The 24,839-nt window shown below is 38.9% G+C and overlaps 1 protein-coding gene across 1 annotated transcript in view; it reads right to left on the bottom strand.

The window, feature by feature from the left end:
• Positions 1-24,839, bottom strand: part of CFAP47 (cilia and flagella associated protein 47) — a 467,420-nt gene that overhangs the window by 140,599 nt on the left and 301,982 nt on the right. Inside the window, 3 exon segments of the mRNA XM_059678706.1 lie at positions 9,330-9,489; positions 18,269-18,493; positions 20,022-20,135. Coding sequence (XP_059534689.1) covers positions 9,330-9,489; positions 18,269-18,493; positions 20,022-20,135 — 499 coding nt within the window.

Consider the following 24,839-nt stretch of genomic DNA (forward strand, 5'->3'; position numbering starts at 1 on the left):
GATTTGATGCTGAAATAGTACTCATGTGAGTGCGAAGATAACACAGGGAGACTGGTGGTCAGTACAGATGGGCTACTGGATCCCAGGTCTGCAATGAGAACTGGCTCAGAGACTGGGGAAGAGGCACATCAGCAGAGAAGGTAGGGGAAAGGGAAAGAAACTGAATATTGTCTACATTGAAAGCTGCTGACAATGTAGCTAGTAGAATTTTTTAAAATATTGACAGTAAGACAACACTGCAGTATGAGATATATTTTACCCTGAGATTCCCCTAGTTCCCACCACCTCTGTCCTACCCTCCAGGTTTCTCTGACTGAGAATGGCCTGTAACGTCCTGCAGAACTAAGGGAGCCAACCCCTTGGCTGCTGTGCCACAGACAGGTAGAGAATTTCTGGCTCCTCTTGCCATAGTACGGCATGGCACCTGGCAGTCCATGGGGCCAGAGAATGCCACCTTGCCGCCTAGGACCATGATTTCCATGGTGTGAAATCAAGCAAACAAGACAGGTGATAGGAGGTGAATAGGAAGATCAAATTCTTTCCTTCCTTTGTCATATTGATTGCTCAGGGGCCTTTCTTTCCAAATAGCTTTTCCAAAAATGACACCTGCCGAACGATCTGTTGGAGCATGTGCCCTTCATGGAGGTAATTGGTGGACACTGAGGTAGCAGCTCATGCATGATTCCTTGCTTTGCTTCCAGTTCTTCCCTTCCATGTTTCTCTTTTTTCTCACTCTCATTGCCCCGAACCTGCACCTCCCAAGTAAAGCATGACTATTTTATTTTAGCCTTAGGCTTCATTTTTTAGGGAATTAAGACAATTACCCAAGAATAACGGACAGGGTGACTATTTTATGCAGCACAGCATAATGCAAACAGCAATAGACAAATTACTTAGTAAACTTTAGTGCTTACTCAGGAGACTTGACGTGACCTCTTCCTTCTGTGGCCTCCTGAAGGGACTGAGATTTTCTGGGCCTGACTTTCTCCATTTGTAAACTGGAGACAGCTATGCTGTGCAGCAGTGCTTCCCCAACTCTAACATGCGGATTAATTACGGCAGTGATCTGAAAGGGAGCTTTTAAAATACAGGTTCCTAGACCTCTTCCAACCTGGGAATATTCAGCAGGTCTAGAGTGGGCCTAGAATCTGTACTTTGTCAAAGGTACCCAGGTGCCACTGACGTACATACAGCCAGGGTTGGTAAACACTGGCAATGTGGAAAGAACATAGACTTTGGATTCTAGTTTTCTGAATCCACTTTTATTTATAAGTGTCAGAAACCCCACTGAAACAAGCAGGAGCCACTGGTGTAATTTATTGGCTCATACAAAGGGAATGACCACCTTTACAACGAGACATCCAGAAATCATGAGATGAAATCATGAGATGTCATCATTCTTTCTCTGCCTTTTGACTTGGCTTTTCTTTGTGGTGACCTCATTCTTGGAGACTCTCCTTGTTTACCCTTGCTTAACCTATCAGCTTAGCCAACCTGGCAGAAAAAAATAAAAAGCCATCCATTGCCTAAAATGGACTCTCCCTGAATCAACTATGATCAACTCAAGCCCTGAAACAATTTCTGTAACCAGGTGAATAAACACTCCAATAACCTTAAAGCTTAGTAGATAAGCACTTGGACATTTGAACTGCAGATCAGGATTATTATATGCTCAATTGCTATCATTTTCACTAGACTCTATGCTTCCTGAGGACAAGAACTTAGCCTGATTTCTTCTCCACTGAATCCTTTAAAAAAACAAAGCTGAGTGAATGAAACCATTTTAATCTTCAATAAAATATAATAACATTTCTAAAAAAATAAGTTTTAAAAAATAACGACATATTAAAGAATGGAAGAGGTACAGATATTACATTTAAACTAGCAATTCTTATGAGAAGTAATTAAATGAAATGCAACACAACTTAGATGTATAGATATAGAGTATCAACTAAGTTATTTTTATATATGAGATCACATATAGAATGCCCAGAAAAGTCAATCCAAGCTATCAATCCTTCACAGAAATTCTGTCCTAACTTTTCCAGTAAGTATTTTCAGTTCTGTCTCTTCATATTTAGTTTTGTCGGAATCACACAATTATAGCTCAATTATTCTGGTAAAGATTTATATATTATTGTATAGCATCCATCTCAAAAATCACGATGCTAACTACAAGTCTAAAAGTCTGTTTTTCCGAGAAGTATCAAGGACGTTGGTTAGAAATAAAATGAGAAGAAAAACATGACATTTCCAAAAGGGATTTCAGACGGAAGGGAGAAACTCGGCACTCTATTCGGGTTATAACCCCCATAGGTGGGGCAAAGAAAGAACCAGAGAATAGTTAACCTGAAATGGAAAGAGATGGGGGGGGGGGGACATTCTCAGCAGTTTGATCATTTGGCCACCATAGAGGCTGCTTGGATTGAGGCCAGATTACAAGAGTACATGACTCAATTTTCTGACTCAGCCAAGGAGTCTGTGAGCAGTGACATGATATATCATTGTCAATTGAGGACAATCCTTTAATCAATAGGATGGGCAATGTACCTAGATGTGTGATTAGGGAAGGAGAACAAAAGATACAGTTATTGCCCCAAAACACATTCTCCAAATCTAATAATGCATATCAATCACTGAGATTAGGATACAAAGCATTACAGAAAGCCCAGTAATCAATAAAATATAAATCTCAATGGTGATGTTAGCATAGGTAGCTAGATATTAATAAAGGAAGGGAACCAAAGGAATTAGTCATTATTAAGCATAATCAACTGGGGAGCATGAGCCTGCTTGCTTCACCAGGAAATTACAGCTTCACACTCCCCAGGGAACCACCAGACATTCCACAAAGATGGAACAGAACAATAAGGAGGGAGGTAGGCACATGCACAATTGGAGCCAAGATGGCAACCAGAAGGCTGAATACTTTTTACTGAAACAATATTACTGAAGTCAAAATTTGGATTAAATTTTCATGTGGCTAGTCATAATTCTCTGTGCTACAACCACTTCTAGAACATCTAACTAACTAGTTATCAAAAAAGTAATAACCAGAGTTACAAGAGAGAATGAAAGTTCAAACCACAGAAGAGTGGGAACCATACTGAAAATGCCATTCAAAGCATTTGGCCCAAGGATGGCTGGCAAACACTAGGGACAATTTTCCACCATCAAAGTTCTAAAACGCAGGGACCTTTTTTATTATGTTCACTGCTCTACCTCTGGTGCCTAAACACTTCTTGCACACAGTAAGCTCTCAATAAATATTTGTTGAATAATGTGTCCCATCATCTGGCATCTTAATTAAAGGGGCTGAGGACATATGTTCAAGATAGTATTCTGCCACTAACTACTTGATTCTAGTTTGTGTGTTTAATCCCTCTGTTTAATTTCCTCATCAATAAATTGTGGACATTGAAATAAATCAGTGGTTTCCAAACTGTATTTATCAGAGCCCCAATCTTATGAGAATCTGCTTTGAACCACTGCTGGGGATACAACAGGAGGTGGGGAAGGGCAAGCAAACAGAGTTCTGGAGTATCTTCTCTGGTTTTGAACAGAGAAGCTTTACATTAATCTAATTTACATATTGTGTGATTCATAATATTTCAACCTGCCTTCCAAACATCTATTATTATTGGGATTTTTTAGACAGTTATTTTTTAACTAGAGGCCCGGTGCACAAAAATTTGTGCACTCGGGGGGAAGGGGGGGTCCCTCAGCCACGCCTGTGCCCTCTCGCATTCTGGGGCCCCTCGGGAGATAACGACCTGCTGGCTTAGGCCTGCTCCTGGGTGGCAGAGGGCAGGCCCAATCCCTAGGTGCAGCCCCTGGTCAGGCTCAGAGCAGGGCTGATTGGGGAGTTGGGGCGTTGCCCCCTGTCATGCACAGAGCAGGGCGGATTGGGAGGTTGCGATGCCACCCTCAGTCACGCTCAGGGTAGGGCCGATTGGGGGGTTGGGGCACCGCCCCCTGTCACACTCAAGGCAGGGTCGATGGGCAGGTTGCATCACCACCCCCTGTCATGCACAGAGCAGGGCCAATCAGGGGGTTGGGGCACTGCCCCCTGTCACTCACAGAGCAGGGCCCATCAGGGGGGTTAGGGCTCCATACCCTGTCACGCACAAAGCAGGGTGGATCAGGGGGTTGGGGAGCTCCCCCATGTCACGCACAGAGCAGGGCCGATCATGGGGTTGGGGAGCTCCCCCCTGTCACTCACAGAATAGGGCTGATAGGGGAGTTGGGGCACCACTCCGTCACACACAGAGCAGGGCGGATCAGGGGGTTGGGGCGCCGCACCCTGTCACACTCAGGGCAGGGCCAATGGGGAGGTTATGGCTCTACCCTGTCACACACAGAGCAGGGCCCGTGGGGGGTGGTTAGGGCGTCGCCCTCTATCACCCACAGAGCAGGGCCAATCAGGGGGTTGGGGAGCTGCCACTGTCACACACAGGGCAGGGCTGATGGAGAGGTTATGGCTCTACCCTGTCACACACAGAGCAGGGCCCGTGGGGGGTGGTTAGGGCGTCGCCCTCTATCACCCACAGAGCAGGGCCAATCAGGGGGTTGGGGAGCTGCCACTGTCACACACAGGGCAGGGCTGATGGAGAGGTTATGGCTCTATCCCGTCACACACAGAGCAGAGCCCGTTGGGGGGGTGGGGGGGGGTTTGGGGCGCCACACCCTGTCACACACAGAGCAGGGCCGATCAGGGGGTTGGGGCACCGCAGCCTGTCACACACAGAGCCACAGGGCAATCAAGGGGTTGGGGAGCTCCCCCCTATCAGGCACAGAGCAGGGCTGATCAGGGGGTTGGGGTGCCTTCAACTGTCACGAACACAGCAGGGCAGATAGGGAGGTTGTAGCCCCGCCCCCTGTCACACACAGAGCCGCAGGGCGATCAGGGGGTTTGGGTGCTGTCCCCCGTCATGCTGATCCCGGTGTTGGGAGGCATATTACCCTTTTACTATATAGGATAGAGGCCTGATGCACGGGTCGGGGCTGGCTGGTTTGCCCTGAAGGGTGTCCTGGATCAGGGCGGGGGTCCCCACTGGGGTGCCTGGCCTGCCTGGGTGAGGGGATGAAGGCTGTTTGCAGCTGGTCACACATCCTTCAGGGTGGGGGTCCCCACTGGGGTGCCTGGCCAGCCTGGGTGAGGGGCTGAGGGCTGTTTTCAGGCTGGCGGGTGACGGAAGCGCCCAACCGCTCCTTTTTTTTCTTTTTTCTTTTTTTTATTCTGGGCCAGCTTTAGCTCTGAGGCTCCAGCTCTTAGGCCTTCACTGCTGAAAGCAGGTTTCTGGCCTTTGTTTACCTTCTGTATTTGAAACAATGTTGCGATCCTGCTGGCTGAAGCCTGGCGACTAAAGCAGGTTTCTGGGGTTTTGTTTAACTTCTATATTTGTAACATAGTTGCTTAGAGTTGCAGCTCTGAGGCCGCCATCGGCAGGCGGGGAACGTTGGAGTCCTCCGCCACTGAAGCAAGCAAGCCTCATGTTAGTTTCAAGCTGCCTGGCTGCCGGCCGCCATCTTGGCTGGCAGTTAATTTGCATATCGCCCTGATTAGCCAGTGGGAAGGGTAGCGGTCGTACGCTAATTACAATGTTTCTCTTTTATTAGCTAGGATGATTGATTTTGAGAGAGAAAGGGAGAGAGAAAGGGAAACATTGATTAGTTGTTTCACCTATTTATGCATTCATTGGTTGATTCTTGAATGTGCCCTGACCAGGGATCAAACACACCACCTTATCATATAAGGATGATGCTCTAACCATTTGAGCTACCCAGACAGGGCATATTATTATTGTTAATACACTCGATCAATGGGTAAAGAAAAATCTGGGGAAATTAGAACATACTTTAATATTAATGAAAATGAATATACATTTACAAAAATGTATGGGATTCAGCAAAAGCAGGGCTTATAGCTATGAATGCCTATAACAAAAAAGAAAAAAATCTGAAATCAATAACATAAAGAATAAACCTTCTACTTTAAGATATTGGAGGGAGGGGGGAGAAAAGCAACCTAAAGAAAGTAGAATTAAAAAATAATAAATATTGAAGGAGAAATTAATGATATTGAAAAGAAAAAACTATACTAGAGAATATCACTGAAACCAAAAGCTAGTTCTTTGTAAAGATCAACTAAATTAACAAAACTGCCTAATGGACCCCCCCACACACACACAGAAAAAAAAAAAGAAGAAAATATTCAAATTTTAGACTCAGAAACAAAAGTAGGGGCATAACTTTTGCCTTTCAGATATGAAATGAAATATGAGAGAATGCTGTAAACAAGCAGAGGTCAAAAATTAGATAACTTGCCTGGTCAGTGTGGCTCAGTGCTTGAGTATTGACTTATGAACCAGGAGGTCATAGTTCAATTCCCGGTCAGGGCACATGCCCAGGTTATGGGCTCAATCCCCAGTAGGGGGTGAGAAAGAGGCAGCTGATAGATGATCCTTTCTTGTCATTGATATTTCTATCACTCTCTCCCTCTCCCTTCCTTTCTCTGAAATCAATTAAAAAAAATAGATACCTTAAATGGCACACTAGAAATACTAGTAGATGAGAACTTCCTCAACCTCATAGAGTGCATCTATAAAAAACCTACAGCTATCATGACACAATGATTAAAGACTGGATTATTTATTCCTAAATTCAGGAAAAAGACAAGGATGTACCCTCTTATCATTTCTATTTAATGTTGTCCTAAAGGTATTAACCTGATAAATTAGGTAAGGAAAAGAAATAAAAACAATTTACTTCAGAAGGAAAGATGTAAGACTATCTCTAGATATATATAGAAAATCCTAAAGGACCCAGTATAACATAGTAGAATTTTAAAAATCCAGCTAAAAAAACTAGTTCTGCAAAGTTGTATAATATAACCTCAGTATTAAAATCAATTCTATTTCTATACATTTGTAATAAATAATACAAGTAAGAAATTAAGAAAATTACATTTACAGTGTTCGTATAAAGAATAAAATACTTAGTAATACATTGAAGAAACGAAGTATATGACTTACACTGTTAAAACTACAAAACTGTCAAAAATTAAGGAATATCTTTGGAGAAAAGGAGAAAAAACACTGCATGGTCATGAATCAGAAGACTTAACATTGATAAGATGACAGTCCTCCCCAAATTTATCTATAGATTCAATGCAATACCCATCAGAATTCCAGATGGCTTGTTTATAAAAATTGACAAGTTGATTTCAAAATCCATATGAAATTATGAGGATATAAGAACAAAAACAATATCATTCCAAAAGAATATTGTAGCAGGGCTTCACAATTTCTGATTTCAAAACTTTCTACAAAGAAACAGTAATTTTAAAAAGTGTCATGTGGATAGACATATAGATCTATAGGATAACATATAGATCTATAGGATATAGAGAATTCAAAAATAAAAAAATGTATCTATGGTGAACTAATTTTAATAAGGGTGCCAAGATCATTTAATGCACAAAGAATGGTGTATTCAAAAATGGTGAGGATACTGGTAGATAGCCCACATGTAAAAGAATGAAGTTGGACCCCTACTTCAAACAATATACAAATGGTAACTAAAAGTGGATCAACGATCTAAATTCAAGAACTAAAGCTATAAAAATCTTAGAAGAAAACAGAGGTCTAAATCTTCATGACCTTGAATTTGGCAATGGAGTCATAGATATAATATCAAAAGCAAGAGCAATAAGGAAAAAAAAATACATAAATTTAAAGTCATCACATTTTAAAACTTTTTGCTTCAAAGGATACTATCAAGAGAGTGAATAGACAACCAACAGAATGAGAAAAAAATATTTGCAAATCATCTATCTGAGGTTATTGTATTTAGAATAGAGACAAAATACTTGCCACTCAATAATAAAAAGAAAACCCAACTTTAAAAAATGGGCAAATGATCTGAATACACATTTCAAGATGGCTAATAAACATGTGGGAAGATGCTCAACACCTCAGATCTCTTAGGAAAGCAAAGTGAACAGGTTATCCTGTACCTTATGATTTTTATTTTTTTTAAAATATATTTTATTGATTTTTTACAGAGAGGAAGGGAGAGAGAGATAGAGAGTTAGAAACATCGATGAGAGAGAAACATCGATCAGCTGCCTCCTGCACATCTCCCACTGGGGATATGCCTGCAACCCAGGTACATGCCCTTGACCGGAATCGAACCTGGGACCTTTCAGTCCGCGAGCCGACGCTCTATCCACTGAGCCAAACCAGTTTCGGCATGATTTTTAACCATTATTTTAAATATAGAAATATTTTATAGTTAACACAAAACCATAGGAAAATATAAAATGAAAACTTAACAAAACCATAATTAGCAATAATATAACTTAGAATCCATGAAACATGGTGCATTGCCCTAATAAAAATATATATATATTTTATTATTCATGAGTTTGGAAATAAGCAAAGGAAAAATGTAAATTAACTTTACTATTTTAAACTATTTAGTCACATTGCTTATACCTCATCATTTATATTAAATAATGTATTAATATTCTATTAAATATTTCTCCTAAACACAAATAAAAATAAAGAGACACCAGGAGACCAAGATTAAGTACTCAACTAATACTCTAGTCCATATCAAAGATAAATTACTCATAAGTGGTATTGTTCTCCTTTGACATATTCTTAATGTCTATATCCCTCCTATTCTTTAGAGCCAGCCTAAGCCTCAACTCCAGAACAACTTCTTTAACTAGGTTCACTGTTAAAGCAAGAGTTCACCTTTCTCAAAGTGCATTTACTGTCTTTATCAGATAGGTATTCTTAAAAAAGATGTCTACAAATTTCAGTACCAGTAATTTAGCACCCAAAGTCAGCACATAACTTAGATCACTGTTATGAAGGTTGTTGGTTTCTTATAACACACAATATTATTCAATAATTAGCATTTATGGCCTTGGCCGGTGTTGCTCAAAGATTAGAGCGTTGACCCATGCACCAAAGGGTCGCAGATTCGATTCCTGGTCAAGGGCATGTACTTGGGTTGCATGTTCGCTCTTGGTCCCAGGTCAAGGTGCATGGAGGAGGCAACCAGTCGATGTCTTTCTCTCATTTCGATGCTTCTCTCTTTCTCTCCTTCTTCCCTTTTACTCTCTGAAAAGCAGTGGAAAAAATATCCTCAGGTGAAGATAACAAAAAATAATAACAATTGGTATATATGTAGCTAAACTATCTTTACAATTATATTGTGAACAACCCTATTAGTAGAGGTAATCTTTTTATTTTATTTTATAATTTCACAGTACCTGCAATGGTGCTAGATATTGCATTCCACACATTAGTGATTACCTTTTTTAACCCCAGGTTTAAATACTTTATCTTGACGTTCCGGATACTGAGGAATGTGGATTTCCTTGGGGACATAAAAATATCCTGGAAGGCTTACATCTGTTGTATATAAAACGGACTTAGGCTGCTTTAACTTTGAGATATTAAAAAGCATACATGTCTGCAAATAAACAGAAAGAAAATTTGGAATGTAATTCTCTTACCTTTTAACTCTAAAACACAAAAGAGAGCATTACCAATTTAGACTCTATATTTGGGGGGAAATCAATCAAGGAGTTGAATTTGTTCATTTCTTTAGATACTTATTGTTTAATTGGTGGAAGACAACACTAACCCATTTCATAGAATTAATGGAGCCATCCTTTATTGAGAGATCCTCAGTGTCCCCTGTTCTAATTCTTTCAGTGTTGAGGAATCCATTGCTTCAGGAAGAAACCATTCCATTGAATGAACCGCATTGGTGAACCGTATTGAGAAAGTGCTTTCCTCCTTGAATTGATCCCTGTGTACCTTAACATCTACCCATCAGTTCTAGTTCTCATTAGCAATACACTTAGTCTCCTTTCTTATGCTAATGACAGTTTAGTGGGAGGGACAGAAATAAATATACACACACACATATAAAACGAGGTTCTGCCCCTCCAGAGACCTCCAAACATATCTTTTAAATAAGTTTGATATTTTAAGTACTTTCAACCATTAGTTATATAATGTAGATTACAACTCACCCCCCATACATATGTTACTCAAGACACAATTGAGTTCAATACTGTGCTTCCTAGAATAGAACACTGAAGAGAAACCCAGCTCTCTACATGTGAACCAAGCAAGGCAGAGCCCAGAGGTAGACAACCATTTATTTTTATCTGGATGCTCTACTACCAACAACAAAGGTTAGACTAAGCTTTCTTGGAGCCAGACTACCCACACTTACTAGTAAATACCCTAACTATAAGTAAACTTGGCCAAGTTATTAACCAAAGCCACAAAATCATCATTTGTAAAATCTATAATAATAAAAGGATGATATGCTAATTATACCAGACATTCTTCCAGATGACCTTCTGGATGAAGCCAGGGCTGCGAGGGAAGCCTGGGTCCCGGGTGCTAGAGGCAAACCAGTGATGGCAGCTGCAGGAAGGAAGGCCTACTCTTGCACGAATTTTGTGCATTAGGCCTCTAGTATGGGTTATAATAGTACACACTGCCTATCTCTGGTACATTTAAAGTATAAACAAATGCCAGGTACTTGGAGCATATTTTAAGAAGTCAATAAATATTGGCTATCATTATCATCATTGTCATTGTCACCATCATTATCATCATCATCATCATCATCATATCATTACTCATCAAAAATAAATGTTAGTGCCTTTAACAATTATCTCATCCACTGGGTTCATCTATATATATATAAAAGTCTAAGCGACCGCATGACCAGTCGATCAGTCACTATGATGCACACTGACCACCAGGGGGCAGATGCTCAACACAGGAGCTGCCCCCTGGTGGTCAATGTGGTCCCACAGTGGGAGTGCCACTCAGCTAACTGACAGGCACCAGAGGCAGGGCTCACGGCTAGCAGAGTGTGAGCCCACAGCAGGCATAGTGGGGCCAGGATGAGTAGGAGAGACAGGCAGGAGTGGCAGGCAGCACTGGACTGCTGGATTTCAGCCCAATCCCCACAGGGCATGCCGAGGGACCCCACTTATACACAAATCCATGCACTGAGCCTCTAGTCTATATATATAAAACCCTAATATGCAAATAGACCAAACAGCAGAACAACCAAACAACCAGTCGTTATGATGTGTGCTGACCACCAGGGGGCACACACAAAACATGGTGGGTATCAGCAGCAGAGCACAGAACATGGTGGGCACTGGCCATGGCGGGATGGTGGAGCAGGTGAGCGGAGGTGCCAGACCAAAGCAGGGCACCAGTCGCTGTCATTGGGGCGAGCCTCTGGTGGTTACTGAAAATTCTTCGCTCCCACGGGCCGCGGTCCCACTGGTGCTCGCACCTGCTGCTGGTGATGGAGCCACTGCTCACACCTGCTGCCGGCGCCCAGTGCCAGCCCCAATCACTTGGCACTGTCAGCAGGTGCGAGCAGTGACTGCCAGCCATGATTGCCCCTCAGGGCTTCTCCACCTTCCCCTGCTCCTGAAGGGCAATCGAGGCTGGCAGCCACCTCTCGCACCCACTGCTGGTGTCATCCCCAATGGCTCCATGCCATCAGCTGGTGCGAGTGAGGCCGGCGCCATCAGCATGTGGGAGTGGCAGCTACAGGAGCTGGGCTGCCAGCAGACAGGGGACCAGGGACCAAGCCAGGAGGGGCTGGGCAGGGGCATGAAGGATGGGCTGAGACCCGCCCCTGTGCCCACTGCAGCCTCATGGCCCACAGTTCCTTTCAAGGTGCATGAGTTCATGTACTGGGCCCTAGTTATCTATAAAATCCACAAGAATTTTTTTTCCCCACAAAGTCACATTTTCTACCTACTTTATTTTGGCAATTCAAATCATGTAAATCCTGAAATTTAAATTAATTCAATGTACATTTATCATTGTTTGGGTTTGGTTCAATTTTCTAGTCATTGTGAATAGATAATCTATTCATATCAGCAACTAGCTCTTTATCCTAAATGCATATTGTCTGCCTTCTAGATCTTCAGGTCATTCAAAATAATGTAGGAAGTCCCCCAAAAATGTATACACATTTTAACAGCTGATAGCTCACTTAATTTTCACTCCTTTTCAGGGTTAACTGATTTGAAATAATGAATGAAGACAGACTAATCTTTGAACAAAGAAAATTTATCCTAAAGTGCCACTAGATTTTTTTTTATAGGGCTACATAAAAGATAAAGTTTACAGTACAAAACTGGCAATAGTCAATGATTGAGGGCACACAAACACCAAATGAAATGATTCTTGATGTGTGTGATTCCATTGCTTCACATTATCATCAGTGCCTGGACCAGAACAGTCATCAGTTTGAAAACAGGCATTGACAAAAATAAATTATTCATTTCTGTAGATTCTTTTAAATTTTGAAAATGAACTGTATGTTAATAAACATTGACTTGATAATCACTCAAAGTGTGTATACAATTTTGGGGGACACCCTATATGTGACACAGACTCTCTTCTTGACCAAATTCTAATCAGGCTCCTCTAAACTGTTACTCAACTAGGCCTCAACCTTGGCATATAAAAACTGCAGTCACAGAAGTAGACATTTATGATAAGTGAGGGGGGTTGACAGAGGTGATCCGGATTTCTTAATTGATGCATATCTGCAGTTACTTCAGAAAGCTTGCAATTATAAATGCTTTTTCTCCCCTTTGAGAGGTAAATCTTCTATCACCCTTCCCCCACAACTGTCTTCTCAAGGACCTCAGAACCCTCTCTTTGAAATGAAAACATTCAAGGAGATAATGCTCCCAGTCAGCTGAGTACCTTGCTGCAACTTGCATCATTACCTCCAGCCATAAAGATTCCAGAAGTTTGTTTCTCCTGCAGATAAGCATAAATTAACAAATTTCTCACAAAATTTCCTCTCACTTCTTGTAGATATCCACTTCTGTGACTGATCAAGTTACAGATTCTTTCTACTAATTCTCCCTTTCTATTTTTTTATCCTCCCTTTAAGATGCCCAGTTACTGCTGCACAAATTGAAGTTGAGTTCATTTCATGCTAGATCCTCCTCCCTGCAGCAATAGTTACTGAATAATGTCTATCGCCTTATGGCTTTAACTAGTGTCCAGCATGGATGTGAGAACAAGAAAAAAAGGCCTTTCTTTTTCTTTGCTATAGCATTCTACAATATATGAGAAGCACTTGGTAATTAAATCCCAAGATTGTTAGCTCCTCTGATTCAAACAACCTCAGTTCAAACTGCAAGACAACTTAAGTTACTCTCAAGGTTACATTCTTGTATACACCTCCTTCCTGCTGGTTTACAACTCAGGGATAATTAATAGAAAGTTCCTTGCCCCCCTCCTCTTCAAACAAGCTTCTTTTGAACTCTTCATAAGTTTTGCTCTGTGGACAAAAAGAGGCCACATGCTAACATGACAAGCTCAGGGAATGCCTGTGTGGCCTCTGCAAACTCAGAGACCTAAGGTAACCACAAAGGATGGTTTGAAATTAAACTTTTCAATTAAAAAGCAGTCTGTGGTGGGTAGTCATGTCCTAGTCTGATATCTTCCCTGACAAAGATCAATCTTTACCTTAACTGAGCCTATTATCTTTCTGCACCCAGGATAAAATACCTTTGGAATGTCAGGATAACTTCTAACTTTTATTTTTTTCTAGACCCCTCAGGGCACAACCAACGTTATAGGTAGAGACTACAAATTCCCTCATTGTTATTGTTATCATGTAAACGGTTGACTATTAACTATCCTGTACCCACCTATGTAAAAGAAGCATGTGTCTATCATTTTACTTTTTACCCAAACCCAGAAGTTTCTCCTTTTTTGCTTTCTCCCACCTCTCTAATCTATCACTAATGGATTTCATGTAACCCACTTACATCTCTTGCTTTGATGGTAATTTAAAAAAAAAAATAGGTGAAAAACTGCCATTCTCTAAAGCATTGTCTCAATGCACTGAGATTCTGCTTCCAGCAATTGTTGACAGTTTGGCTCAAGTAAGCTGACAAAAATTCTTTACTAGTACAGGTTTGAATGTTTCTTATGTTAACAGCTCTAAGAATGTTTTATAGGCTTTGGAAAAATACTGATAAGACACCTCCCTAGGACATCTGCCTATAACTAACAAAGACAACCTCCCTGATGTCTGCTCAATTTCAGCCCCCAAATCCTCCTCCCTTCCTTGTCACCTAGCAACAGCAGCCATTAAAAGAGCAGGGCACAGTCTATTCCTTTGCCTCTGTATTGATTAGCCCTTTTTTTTCTGGGAAAGTAAAATAAACTTTCTCTCTGCATCTATCTCTTCTTTTAGTTGTGAATTCTTGGCATCACCAGAAAAAACCATAACACTCAGCTTTATCTTTCACAGTATCACTAGGATTACTTTATGACTTGAAAGTCACTTAAATTATACAAATACGAAAACTTTTTCTTTGCCCTTCCAAATCCTCACCAAGATCTTTCAGGTTTTCTTTAAAAAAGATATCCAATTTCAAAATTCTGATGATTTTTTCTGCTATTTATTCTGGAGTACATAGCATGGTTTTAAAACATAAACATGAGAAAGCTAACAGGAAAAATAAAGAACCTACCTTGTAAGCCCTGAATCTTTCCAACATCACTGAGTATATCATTAAAGTTGTTTAATTAATGGCCAGAGGATATGAATTCAATAAATGAATGCTAAGTGTCATAAATTCATGCTCCTGACAAAAGATAGTATCTCTTAGAGCATATAAAGTAGATATACCATGTTGCCATTACTCTATAGCAGTGATGGCGAACCTTTTGAGCTCGGCGTGTTAGCATTTTGAAAAACCCTAACTTAATTCTGGTGCTGTGTCACATAAAGAAATTTTTTGATATTTGCAACCATAGTAAAACAAAGATTCATATTTTTGATATTTATTTTATATATGTAAATGCCATTTAACAAAGAAAAATCAACCAAAAAAATGAGTTCGCGTGTCACCTCTGACACGCATGTCATAGGTTCACCATCAATGCTCTATAGATATTTCAAAACTCAAATTGCACATTGTCATGTAATAAAAAATGAAGATAGGCCACTTTTCTACATTTATTCAATAGATTTAGTTTTGAACAAATATATTCCAGGTTGATTTTAGATTTTGTTATGCAGTTATTTTACGCTATAACAGAGCATTCTAGACTTTCATTTATTACTTTATACAAGTTCATGGTAATAGACTAAGAAGAAAACATATGAGCTGGAGGATATATAGGGCAAGGAAAAGAGTAGTAGACTGGGAAGTAAAAACCTGGGCCCATTTCTATTCTGTTATAAATAATTGGTGTGAATTTAGGGCACTATATTACTATTTTATGGTCTTCGTTTACAGGTCTGTAAAAGTAAGAGGTTGGACTATGTGTCTCTGAGTGTCTTTGATTTGTTTTATAGCTTTAAAATATAATAATGCCTCTACCCTGACCTGGGTTGTGATCTCTGCCCAATTCCTGAGGTTAGTCATTTTATGCTTCACTCATCCCATTTTTTGTACTATAAGTGCAATCCTATTTGTTCTATATTTCTCCATGGGGCCATCAAAATAATTTGAAAAGTGCACATAAGAGCAGTTTGGAAAAAAGTGACAGTTTTTGCCCTAGCCGGTTTGGCTCAGTGGATAGAGTGCCAACCTGTCTGAAGGGTCCCGGGTTCGATTACAGTCATGGACACATGCCTCGATTGTGGGCTCAGTCTAACATGCAGGAGGCAGCAAGTCAATGATTCTCTCTCATTATTGATGTTTCTATCTCTCTCTTCCTCCCTCTTCCTCTCTGAAATCAATAAAAAAAAATATTTAAAAAAGTGACAGTATTTTAAAAAATTATTTATTGTTCTGCTGGAAAAAAGTAATAGTGTTACTGTATTTAAGAGTACACGTCAATTGAAAAGAAACCTTTATGATTAGATGGATGTAAGCACAATAAGATATGTCTAAGTTTTGATTTGGTGTAGTTGCTTTTCTTAAATTGACACATTGCATACTTCTCTAGTTATTTTCTACACTTAGAGTTTTTGCTGAAACATAAATGCATGGTATTCAGGGAAGTCAAAGAAAATACTAATCTTCAGGTGAAAAACAAACTTTCAATTTTTAACATTAGAGACCACTTAAACCATTTCAAATGTAATTATTAAAAAGCCAAAGGTTATTAAGAAATTAACATTATTACCATTTTTACTCCTAACAACAAATTCAGAGAAGTACACATATATGGATACTCATCCTGCAAATATGAGAAGGAAACAAGGATAAATAAACAACAAGATGACTTTGAGAAAAATCAGGACATGAGGTAATCTGGATGGACACCAGCCTATACAATGAGGACTTAAAGTGTCATTTGTTTGTTAAGGGCCATGCTCAAGCCAATAAAACAATGACAGCACCTTTCATGTGCAAGTCATTAAAGGGTAAACAAACACATAAGAAAAATAATTGTAGATTTCTAGGAATTTATATCCTAGATTGATGAGTATACATAAAAATAAATCTTACACAAAACATAAGTTAATAAATGCAACAATAAAAACAAAAACTATGCTGGGTTCCAGAGACAAAGCTAAAAGAAAGGGAGAAAGATAGAAAACATATACATGCATAAATAGTTGAAAGATGATCCCTGGGTAAAACCCATCCCCTCAAGCATATGACCCAGCAATCCCACTTCTGGGTATATACCCCCAAAACTCAAAATGATGTATTTGCAAAGATATATGCACCTCTGTGTTCATTGAGGCATTATTCAAGGTGGCCAAGACATGGAAACAACCAAATTGTCCCAAAATACAGGAGTGGATAAAGAAGATGTGGTACATATACACAATGCAATACTACTCACTCAAAAGAAAGGATGAAATAGTGCCATTTGCAACAACATGGATGGAACTTGAGAACATCATGCTAAGTGAAATAAGTCAGTCAGAAAAAGCTAAGAACCATATGATTTCACTCATATGTGGGATATAAAACTGAAACTCATGAACACAAACAGCGGTGTGGTGGTTGCCACAGGGAAGGGCAAGGGGAAGGGAGTACTAATATAAGGTGACAGGAGAAGATTTGACTTTGGGTGCTGGGCACACTGCAATATACAGATCTTGTAACACAGAAATCCACACCTGAAACCTATATGTTCATGTTGACCAATTAATTTAATTTTAAAAAGAAAAGAAAATATAAGTTGGTAAAGCAGGATCTCACTGATAGTATTTGAGCAGATCTGAAGTAAATGATATCTAGCCTCTAATATCTAGAAAAAAGTAACAGAGGAAGTACACAGGCCATGGGGAGCATCCCTTGGGCATGCAAATAACAGCAAGGAGGCCTGTACTGAGGGAGTGACCTGAGAGAATGGGCTCCAGAGGAAATGTTGAGATCAGGGAAGTAGGAGGGACTGCCTAGGAGGGTCATGAAGCCCATCCTAAGGGTATTTACTGATTTTTATTCTGACATGAACTGGCACACCAGTAGCGGAGCAATATGAACAGATTTATACGTTAGAACAATCGCTTTAGCAGCTCTGTGGTGACTAGACTATACCTTATTTTAAGGATAAAATTGAGTTCAAAGTACAATAACAGTCTATATTAATAGTAATAACAATAACAACAATGACATATATAGTGTACTTATTATATACCAGGTATTACACTAAGCATTTTACATAATTATCACACTTGTTTTCCATAAATTATCATTATCTCCAGATTAAAAATATTAAAAAAAAAATTTAAGTAACCAGCCCACAGTCACACATGTGGCAGTGTTAAAGTCTAGATTCTCAGCCTGGTCATCTGATCCCAGAGATGAACCTCTCTGGATATAAAACAATATCCCAGGCAACTTTTAGAACATGTCCTCACCCACTTGCTTCCAGAGATTTGTATTTAATTATTCTGGAGTGGGGCCTGGGCATTAGTATTATTTTAAGTTTTCTAGAGCATTCTAACATACAGCCAGAATTGAAGACAACTGTGAATGAAGCAGCTACAGTGTCATGCCTAAAATTAATAGTATGCTTAGTTACTACTAATTTAGTTATTACTACTAAAATTAGAAGTAATGCAAAATTAGTACAATGCTTTCTTGCAGATTTATTTTTAATGAGAACAAAAGGTAAAAAGCTACTGAGTTGTCTTTCTGGGGAAAACCAGCATTAATCCTTTTCTCTATGTATAAATGTTATGATTAAGTAATAGCTCTGTATATTTTTAAAGAGAGAATAATTTAAGTGCATCATCTGTTCATTCCCACCTCGACCCTGGTCAGCCCCAGGATGGCGACGGCCACGCGGATGCTACTGCTCTCCAGAGTGCCTGTGAGCAACCTCCGCTGATACTCTACATCTGACATCTGCTGCTGTGCTGCAAAAGCCAATGCCTTTTCCTTGACTTCGTTAGTCAGTGGCAATATAAGGTCAATATCCAACGTATGACAGGGTTTGCATTTCAAATACAGAACTGGATTGTCCTCATCAAGCTCTAGGGTGAAGCAAAAACATTCATGGCTGCAATGATCATTTATCCCTTTGTAATTACCATTCAGGATGGATTTGGGAGGTTTGAAATATAAAACTGAAGTCGTGGTCTTCATTAAACAGAGTAAAAATAGGTAACACATTTCTAGTGGTATTAATTCAGTAATTCAAGAGTAAGTCTTCAGGAATTAAAGATATTTTCCTGGTACTCTCTAAAAAGTTCTAGTCAAATGGTTCTTTCATAGAAACATTATCAACATGATCAAAAATTCAGTGACCTAGAGACTATTATGCTAAGTAAAATATGCCATTCTGAGGAAGACAAATATCACATGATCTCACTTATTTGTGGAATCTAATGAACAAAATGAATTGACTGACAAAAATAAGACCTGAAGAATGGAGGCATGGAACAGACTGACATACCTCAATATGGGGTTGGGGGAACGAGAAGAGATAAACCAAACAACTTATATACTTATATGCATAGCCCATGGACATGGGCAATAGATGGTGAAGACCTGGAAGCGGGGGGGGGGGGGGGGGCGGCTGGGGCTGGGAGGAGGGGGGAAAAGGAGGGTTGGGAGAAAGGAGACATCTGTAATACTGTCAACAATAAAATATATATGTATTTTTAAAAACTCAGTGACCATTGTGCTCCTATCAGTGATTAGAAGGTAGGAATGGTAGAAATAAATGTAAAGAAAGACATCTATCAATGACTGGTATGAACTAGAATTTTCTTTCACTAACAACTTTATACTTTAAACTAGAATTTATATTACCAACATAATAAAGTTAAAATCTAATTATATATTGGATAAACTTGCTATGAGGAAGCTTAGGTAAATATATGTGGAACAGTCCCTTCCTTCAACGTTATAAATAAAACTAGAGGTCCAGTGCACAAATTCGTGCATGGGTGGGGTCCAGCTGGCCCAGCCCCAATCGGGGTAGATCAGGACCGGGCCTGTTGTGAGGAGGAGATGGTGGGGGGTAGGCTGGCTGGGGGGAGGGGCCGTGGGTGATTGGCTGGCGGGCCCCACCCCTGAATGGGGTGGGGGGGGGCTGATTGGGGGTCAGCAGCCAAGGGAGGCATGGTGGGAGGTTGGCCAGCCAGCCCCATCCCAGATTGGTGTGGGAGGGTGATCGGGGATGGAGCTGGCTGAGGGGAGGGGTTGCAGGCTGATCAGGATGTTGGGAGTGCATCAGGGGCCATCTGGGGGAGGGACCACAGGCAGTTGGCCGGCCAGCCCTGCCCCCTACTGGGGTCAGGGGGCGATCAGGGGTGGGGCTGGCCAGGGGGAGGGGCTGCAGGAGGTTGGCTGGCCAGCCCTGCCCTCTATTGGGGTGGGGGGTATCAGGGGTGGGGCTGACCAGGGGGAAGGGCAACAGGGGGGTTGGTCGGCTACCCCACCCTCGATTGGGCTGATTCGCGGCTGTAGTGGGCATCATAGTGACCGGTTGTTCCCGTTGTTATGGTACTCTGGTTGCTGGCTTTTTATATATATAGATAATGCATATGTATACTCTACCTTCTGGAGAACATGTGTATTCATGGTAATTTGGGGAAATCATTGCAGGTAGTTTGGAAGGCAAGGGGGCCATGCCTTCTCCTTCCACAACGTATACTAATTCTCCAATCTAAAACACAAACACAATAATATTAAATTCTGAAAGCTCAGAAAAAACTTAGGATAAATCTTTCTTCTGTGAGAAGAATGTGCATACTGTAAAATCATCACTGCATTGTGCATTTTTAAGCAATATATGCTCTCAATTTGTGGAGAAAGGTAAGGCTTAAATATAGCTCTCCATAGTATAGGACAGTGATGGCGAACCTATGACACGCGTGTCAGAGGTGACACGCGAACTCATTTTTTTGGTTGATTTTTCTTTGTTAAATGGCATTTAAATATATAAAATAAATATCAAAAATATAAGTCTTTGTTTTACTATGGTTGCAAATATCAAAAAATTTCTATATGTGACACGGCACCAGAGTTAAGTTAGGGTTTTTCAAAATGCTTACACGCCGAGCTCAAAAGGTTCTCCATCACTGGTATAGGAGAAACTCTGCATGTAACAGATCATGGAGGTGGCTTAAGAATATCCCAGGATGAAACTGGCAGCAGTTGATCTTTATAGCTACAAATATCTACTGCAGACTTAAAACAAATAGACAATCAAGCAAGAAAGAGGTTTTTTCCCCTTAATTGTGTAATTTATTGTTGGAGATGTGTGATATCATTTTTGCAGGGTACGTGAGTCCCCAAGAGTAAGTACAAGTTTTCTAACTGTCCTTTGATGGATGATTGGATAAAGGAAATGTGGAATGTAAAGAAAACAGAGTAGTATACAATGAAATACTGTTCAGCCATAAGAGAGAATGAAATACTGCCATTTGTGACAACATTGATGGACCTTAAGAGTATCACGCTAAACAAAATAAGTTAGATAAAAAAGAACAAGAACCATATGATTTCACTCATATGTGGGATATAAATCAGAAAGCAACAAACGAACAAAGAAAACAAAAAACTCATAGATAGAGATAACGATATGGTGGTTACCAGAGGGGAAGGGAGTTGGGGGGGAGGATAAAGTAAGTCAAATATGAGGTGACAGAAGGAGGACAGACTGGATGGTGAGCACACAATGCAATATACAGATGGTGTATTATAGAATTGTACACTTAAAACCTATAGGATCTTATTAACCAACATCACCCAAATACATTTAATTTTTAAAAAGGACATGTTTTCAAAATGGGCACTGAGGGTCTGAAGATCTTTTAGAATAAATAAGTACTTAGGGGAAAAATACAAAGTATACACAGAGAGAGTGAACATAAAAGTGGGGTCAATGCAAAGGCATCAACATCATATAGAGAAAGATTAATAGAGGTGGACAAGCTTAGTTTTATTCCTGGCACTGTCATTTATTAGCTACTGAGCCTGAGACAAGTTTGCTAAAAGCTCTGAGTTCTGGTTTCTTCCTCTGTAAAAGGGAATGAACAATATTTCTTCATTTTAGGAACCTAGAGATTAAGTGAAAAGGAAGAGGCGAGAGGGAATCTCAAAAGACATATCATACAATCACAATGGATGACTATTATTTAGATCTTGATTCTGAAGTAACTTCAAAACATGATTGTAGGAGCTCATGACATGCCAACCCAAAATACACCACTTTGGTGTATTGATTATTTTGAGCTGTAGGCACATGAAAAACCGCTAATGCTGGGAAAAGCTTTCTCTGAACTCCCTTTATCTGCCTAGAGACAGTTCCTCCAAAAGGAACTCAATTGTCATAAATACAAAGAAGATTCACTCTTTTCACAGGAGCAGAGACTAGAAGTTGACACTGCACCTGGACAAACTTTGCACAAACTATCATATCTCCCATCTATTATTCTAAAGTCCTATTCATGTTACCTAAAAATAATTTACTCTTCTAAGTGGCCGACATCCCCTCTCCACTTTCCCTAATAAGATATTTAAGCTTGAATTCTAAGTTACCTTGGGGAATTCACTCAGTATTCCTGGGTATCTCCCATGTATACATGAAGTATACATCTTAGTAAACTTCTGTTTATTTTTCTCCTGTTATTTTTATTATTATGGGATAGGGGTCAACAGCGAAGAACTCAGAAGGGTAGAAGAAAAATTATTTTTCCTCCACTATAATTCAAACAAAGAAATTTAAAATAAAATGACAAAACAACAATGACGCATACAATCATGAGGCAATCAGGAAAATATGAGCAATGCCTGGATGTTTGATGCTGTTAAGAAAAAAAAATTATAATATTTTTAGTAGTAATGATATCATGATTACAGGGAAATTCTTATTGTTGTTGTTATATACACAATTCTTGATTTATTTGTAAATAAAATGATGTGATGACTGATACTTCATTATAATCATGAAACATATTTTCCATGCACTGTTGAAGTTGAGCAAAGATACCATGGAGGATTTGTTATAGTTTTATTTCTACAACTGTGTACCTTATATTTTCCATAATAAAGTCTTTTTTAAAAAAATGCTTATGTCTCAAGAAGTAGGATGATACTACCTAAAGATGTAGTGAGGACTACAGGAGGTAACACATTAATTAGGAATCTAAGCCTTTGCTTGGCACACACCAGGCACTTAAGGGATTCATTTAAATGGAGTAGGACCATTTTCAGAAAGCAGGCTACCAAAACCTTCAGGGATATATAAATCACTTCAGGATATTAAGAAAATGCAGTTCTAACTCAAAAGATTTAGGGTTGAGCCAAAATTTGAGAGAATCAATGAAAACAAGGACTGGCAAATTTAGGTTTAAACCACACAATGGAGAATCTAGTACCAGAATGGACATGTGATAGGCATGCAACTAACCACTATGAAAGCAAAAGGAAATAAACCTAGCTATGAAGCTGGGATGGTAACTAGCTTGAGCTGTCCCATAATCTTAAAACAATGCTTGAGAGACTACTCCAAAGATATCTTTGAACAAGCAGTGTATGTAAATAACTTAAAGGAAATTCATCACAGAATAAAAATACATATTCCAAAATATTATAAAAATCATATGTAACAAGTAAAATGGGAAAATTAACAATTAATTTAGAAACAAAAGGATAAATATTTCTAATTGTATAGTCAATTTATTTATAGCTTCATTATCCCTTCCAATTGAGATTAATTTATAATAAAATTAATTTCACCATCAACTTTCATATGATAATGTCCTATGGAATTTTATAGTTTATAATTCAAAATTATCTTCAATTCATGCTAATAAAAGGAGTATGAAAAACTTTCAATGTTTTAGATTGTTCAGCATTTAAATCTGTGCACTCTTGGTTACAATGAATACATTATATATAATTTTCACATAGTAATTTTTCTTGAACAGCCATGTAATTTGCAAATATAAACCCAAGCTGGCAATGTGAACTATGTTTTGTTTGTGCATATGTTACTGCAAATACAAGTGAGTGATCAATATTGATGTAAAGTTTTCAATGATAATTCAAATATAGTACAAATGCATGTCAACAGAGACTGGGAAAAGCAATATACTAATATTTACTTTAATTTTAACTTTTACTCATCCTTATTGTTATCTAAAAATCAGTTGTTTTACCCAATATATTCATAAGAAATAAGACTCAGGGAGTATAGTTATCATAATTGAAACCTGATCTATAGCTTGTCTACTCCATGAAAATAAATTCCAACCCATGAGGGTTGGTACAAAAGAAAGTAACTGCTATTTGCCAGAATATTTTTCTTAACACTAGAAAGACTGAAATTTAGTATATACCTATATTGCCCAAAAGCAGTCAAAATGACTGCATTGTGAAAGAATAATATCGGAGCACTCTTCACTTATGTTCCTTAGCTTTTCCAATAACTCACTTCTATTCGACATTTCTTTCATGAATTTAGGGCGCAAAAGAAATAAAATAAACAACTTATTAGAACAAGTATCACTGCATAAAGATTTGAATAACAAGTACTAGTTTAGCTTATTGAGCAACTGCAACTTATCAAGTATCGACAATTTATCATGTACTTGTATGTTATCATGTGACGGTAATCGAAAAAAAATTGAAAACTGTTATTTCAATACAGAGCTGAACTGGTCATATAAGAAATTTACTCAATTCAATAATAAGAGTTAAAATTTCCCCAAGCAGTCAAAATGACTGCTTTTGGGCAATATAGGTATAACACATACATATATACCGGAAATGAAGGAGGGGGAGGTAACTACAATTATTAATAAATGCATTTATATGTTGTACAAAAAGTCACAAAATTCTAAGACATTGTGTCCTTATATACATAATTATTTTTCTAATTGAAATTAAAAAGCAGTCAAAATGACTTCCTTGGGCAATCTAGTGTTAAACATAAATTTTAAACAGCTTCCTAGTTTATGATTAGCTAATGGAAATATCAATAAGTAAGAATCCATTCAATTCCATTTAAATTCACATATTACAAAGACAATATATTACCATTTCTCAAAAAATTATTTTTTCTAACTTGTTCACTTTGAATATATTCTTTTTATTAAAAAAAACTTAATGTAATTGAAAATAATGCATGTTTTGCCTATGTCGGGAAATCATTCAGGAACATAATATGTAGAAATATCAAATTAGTAACCTCTACTTTTCTTGAAATAAAATCAGACGAGGAAAGAAATACAAATGCAAACAACACTTTTAAAGTAGAAAGCCCCTTACCTTCCAAGTCTGGAGGCTGTGACAAGAGAAATGAAATTGTCTGACAACAAACAGACACTTGCCAATGTGAGCTATTCTACTAGTCACCTGTTAC

Source organism: Myotis daubentonii, chromosome X (assembly GCF_963259705.1).
Source record: "Myotis daubentonii chromosome X, mMyoDau2.1, whole genome shotgun sequence".
Lineage (NCBI taxonomy): Eukaryota > Metazoa > Chordata > Mammalia > Chiroptera > Vespertilionidae > Myotis > Myotis daubentonii.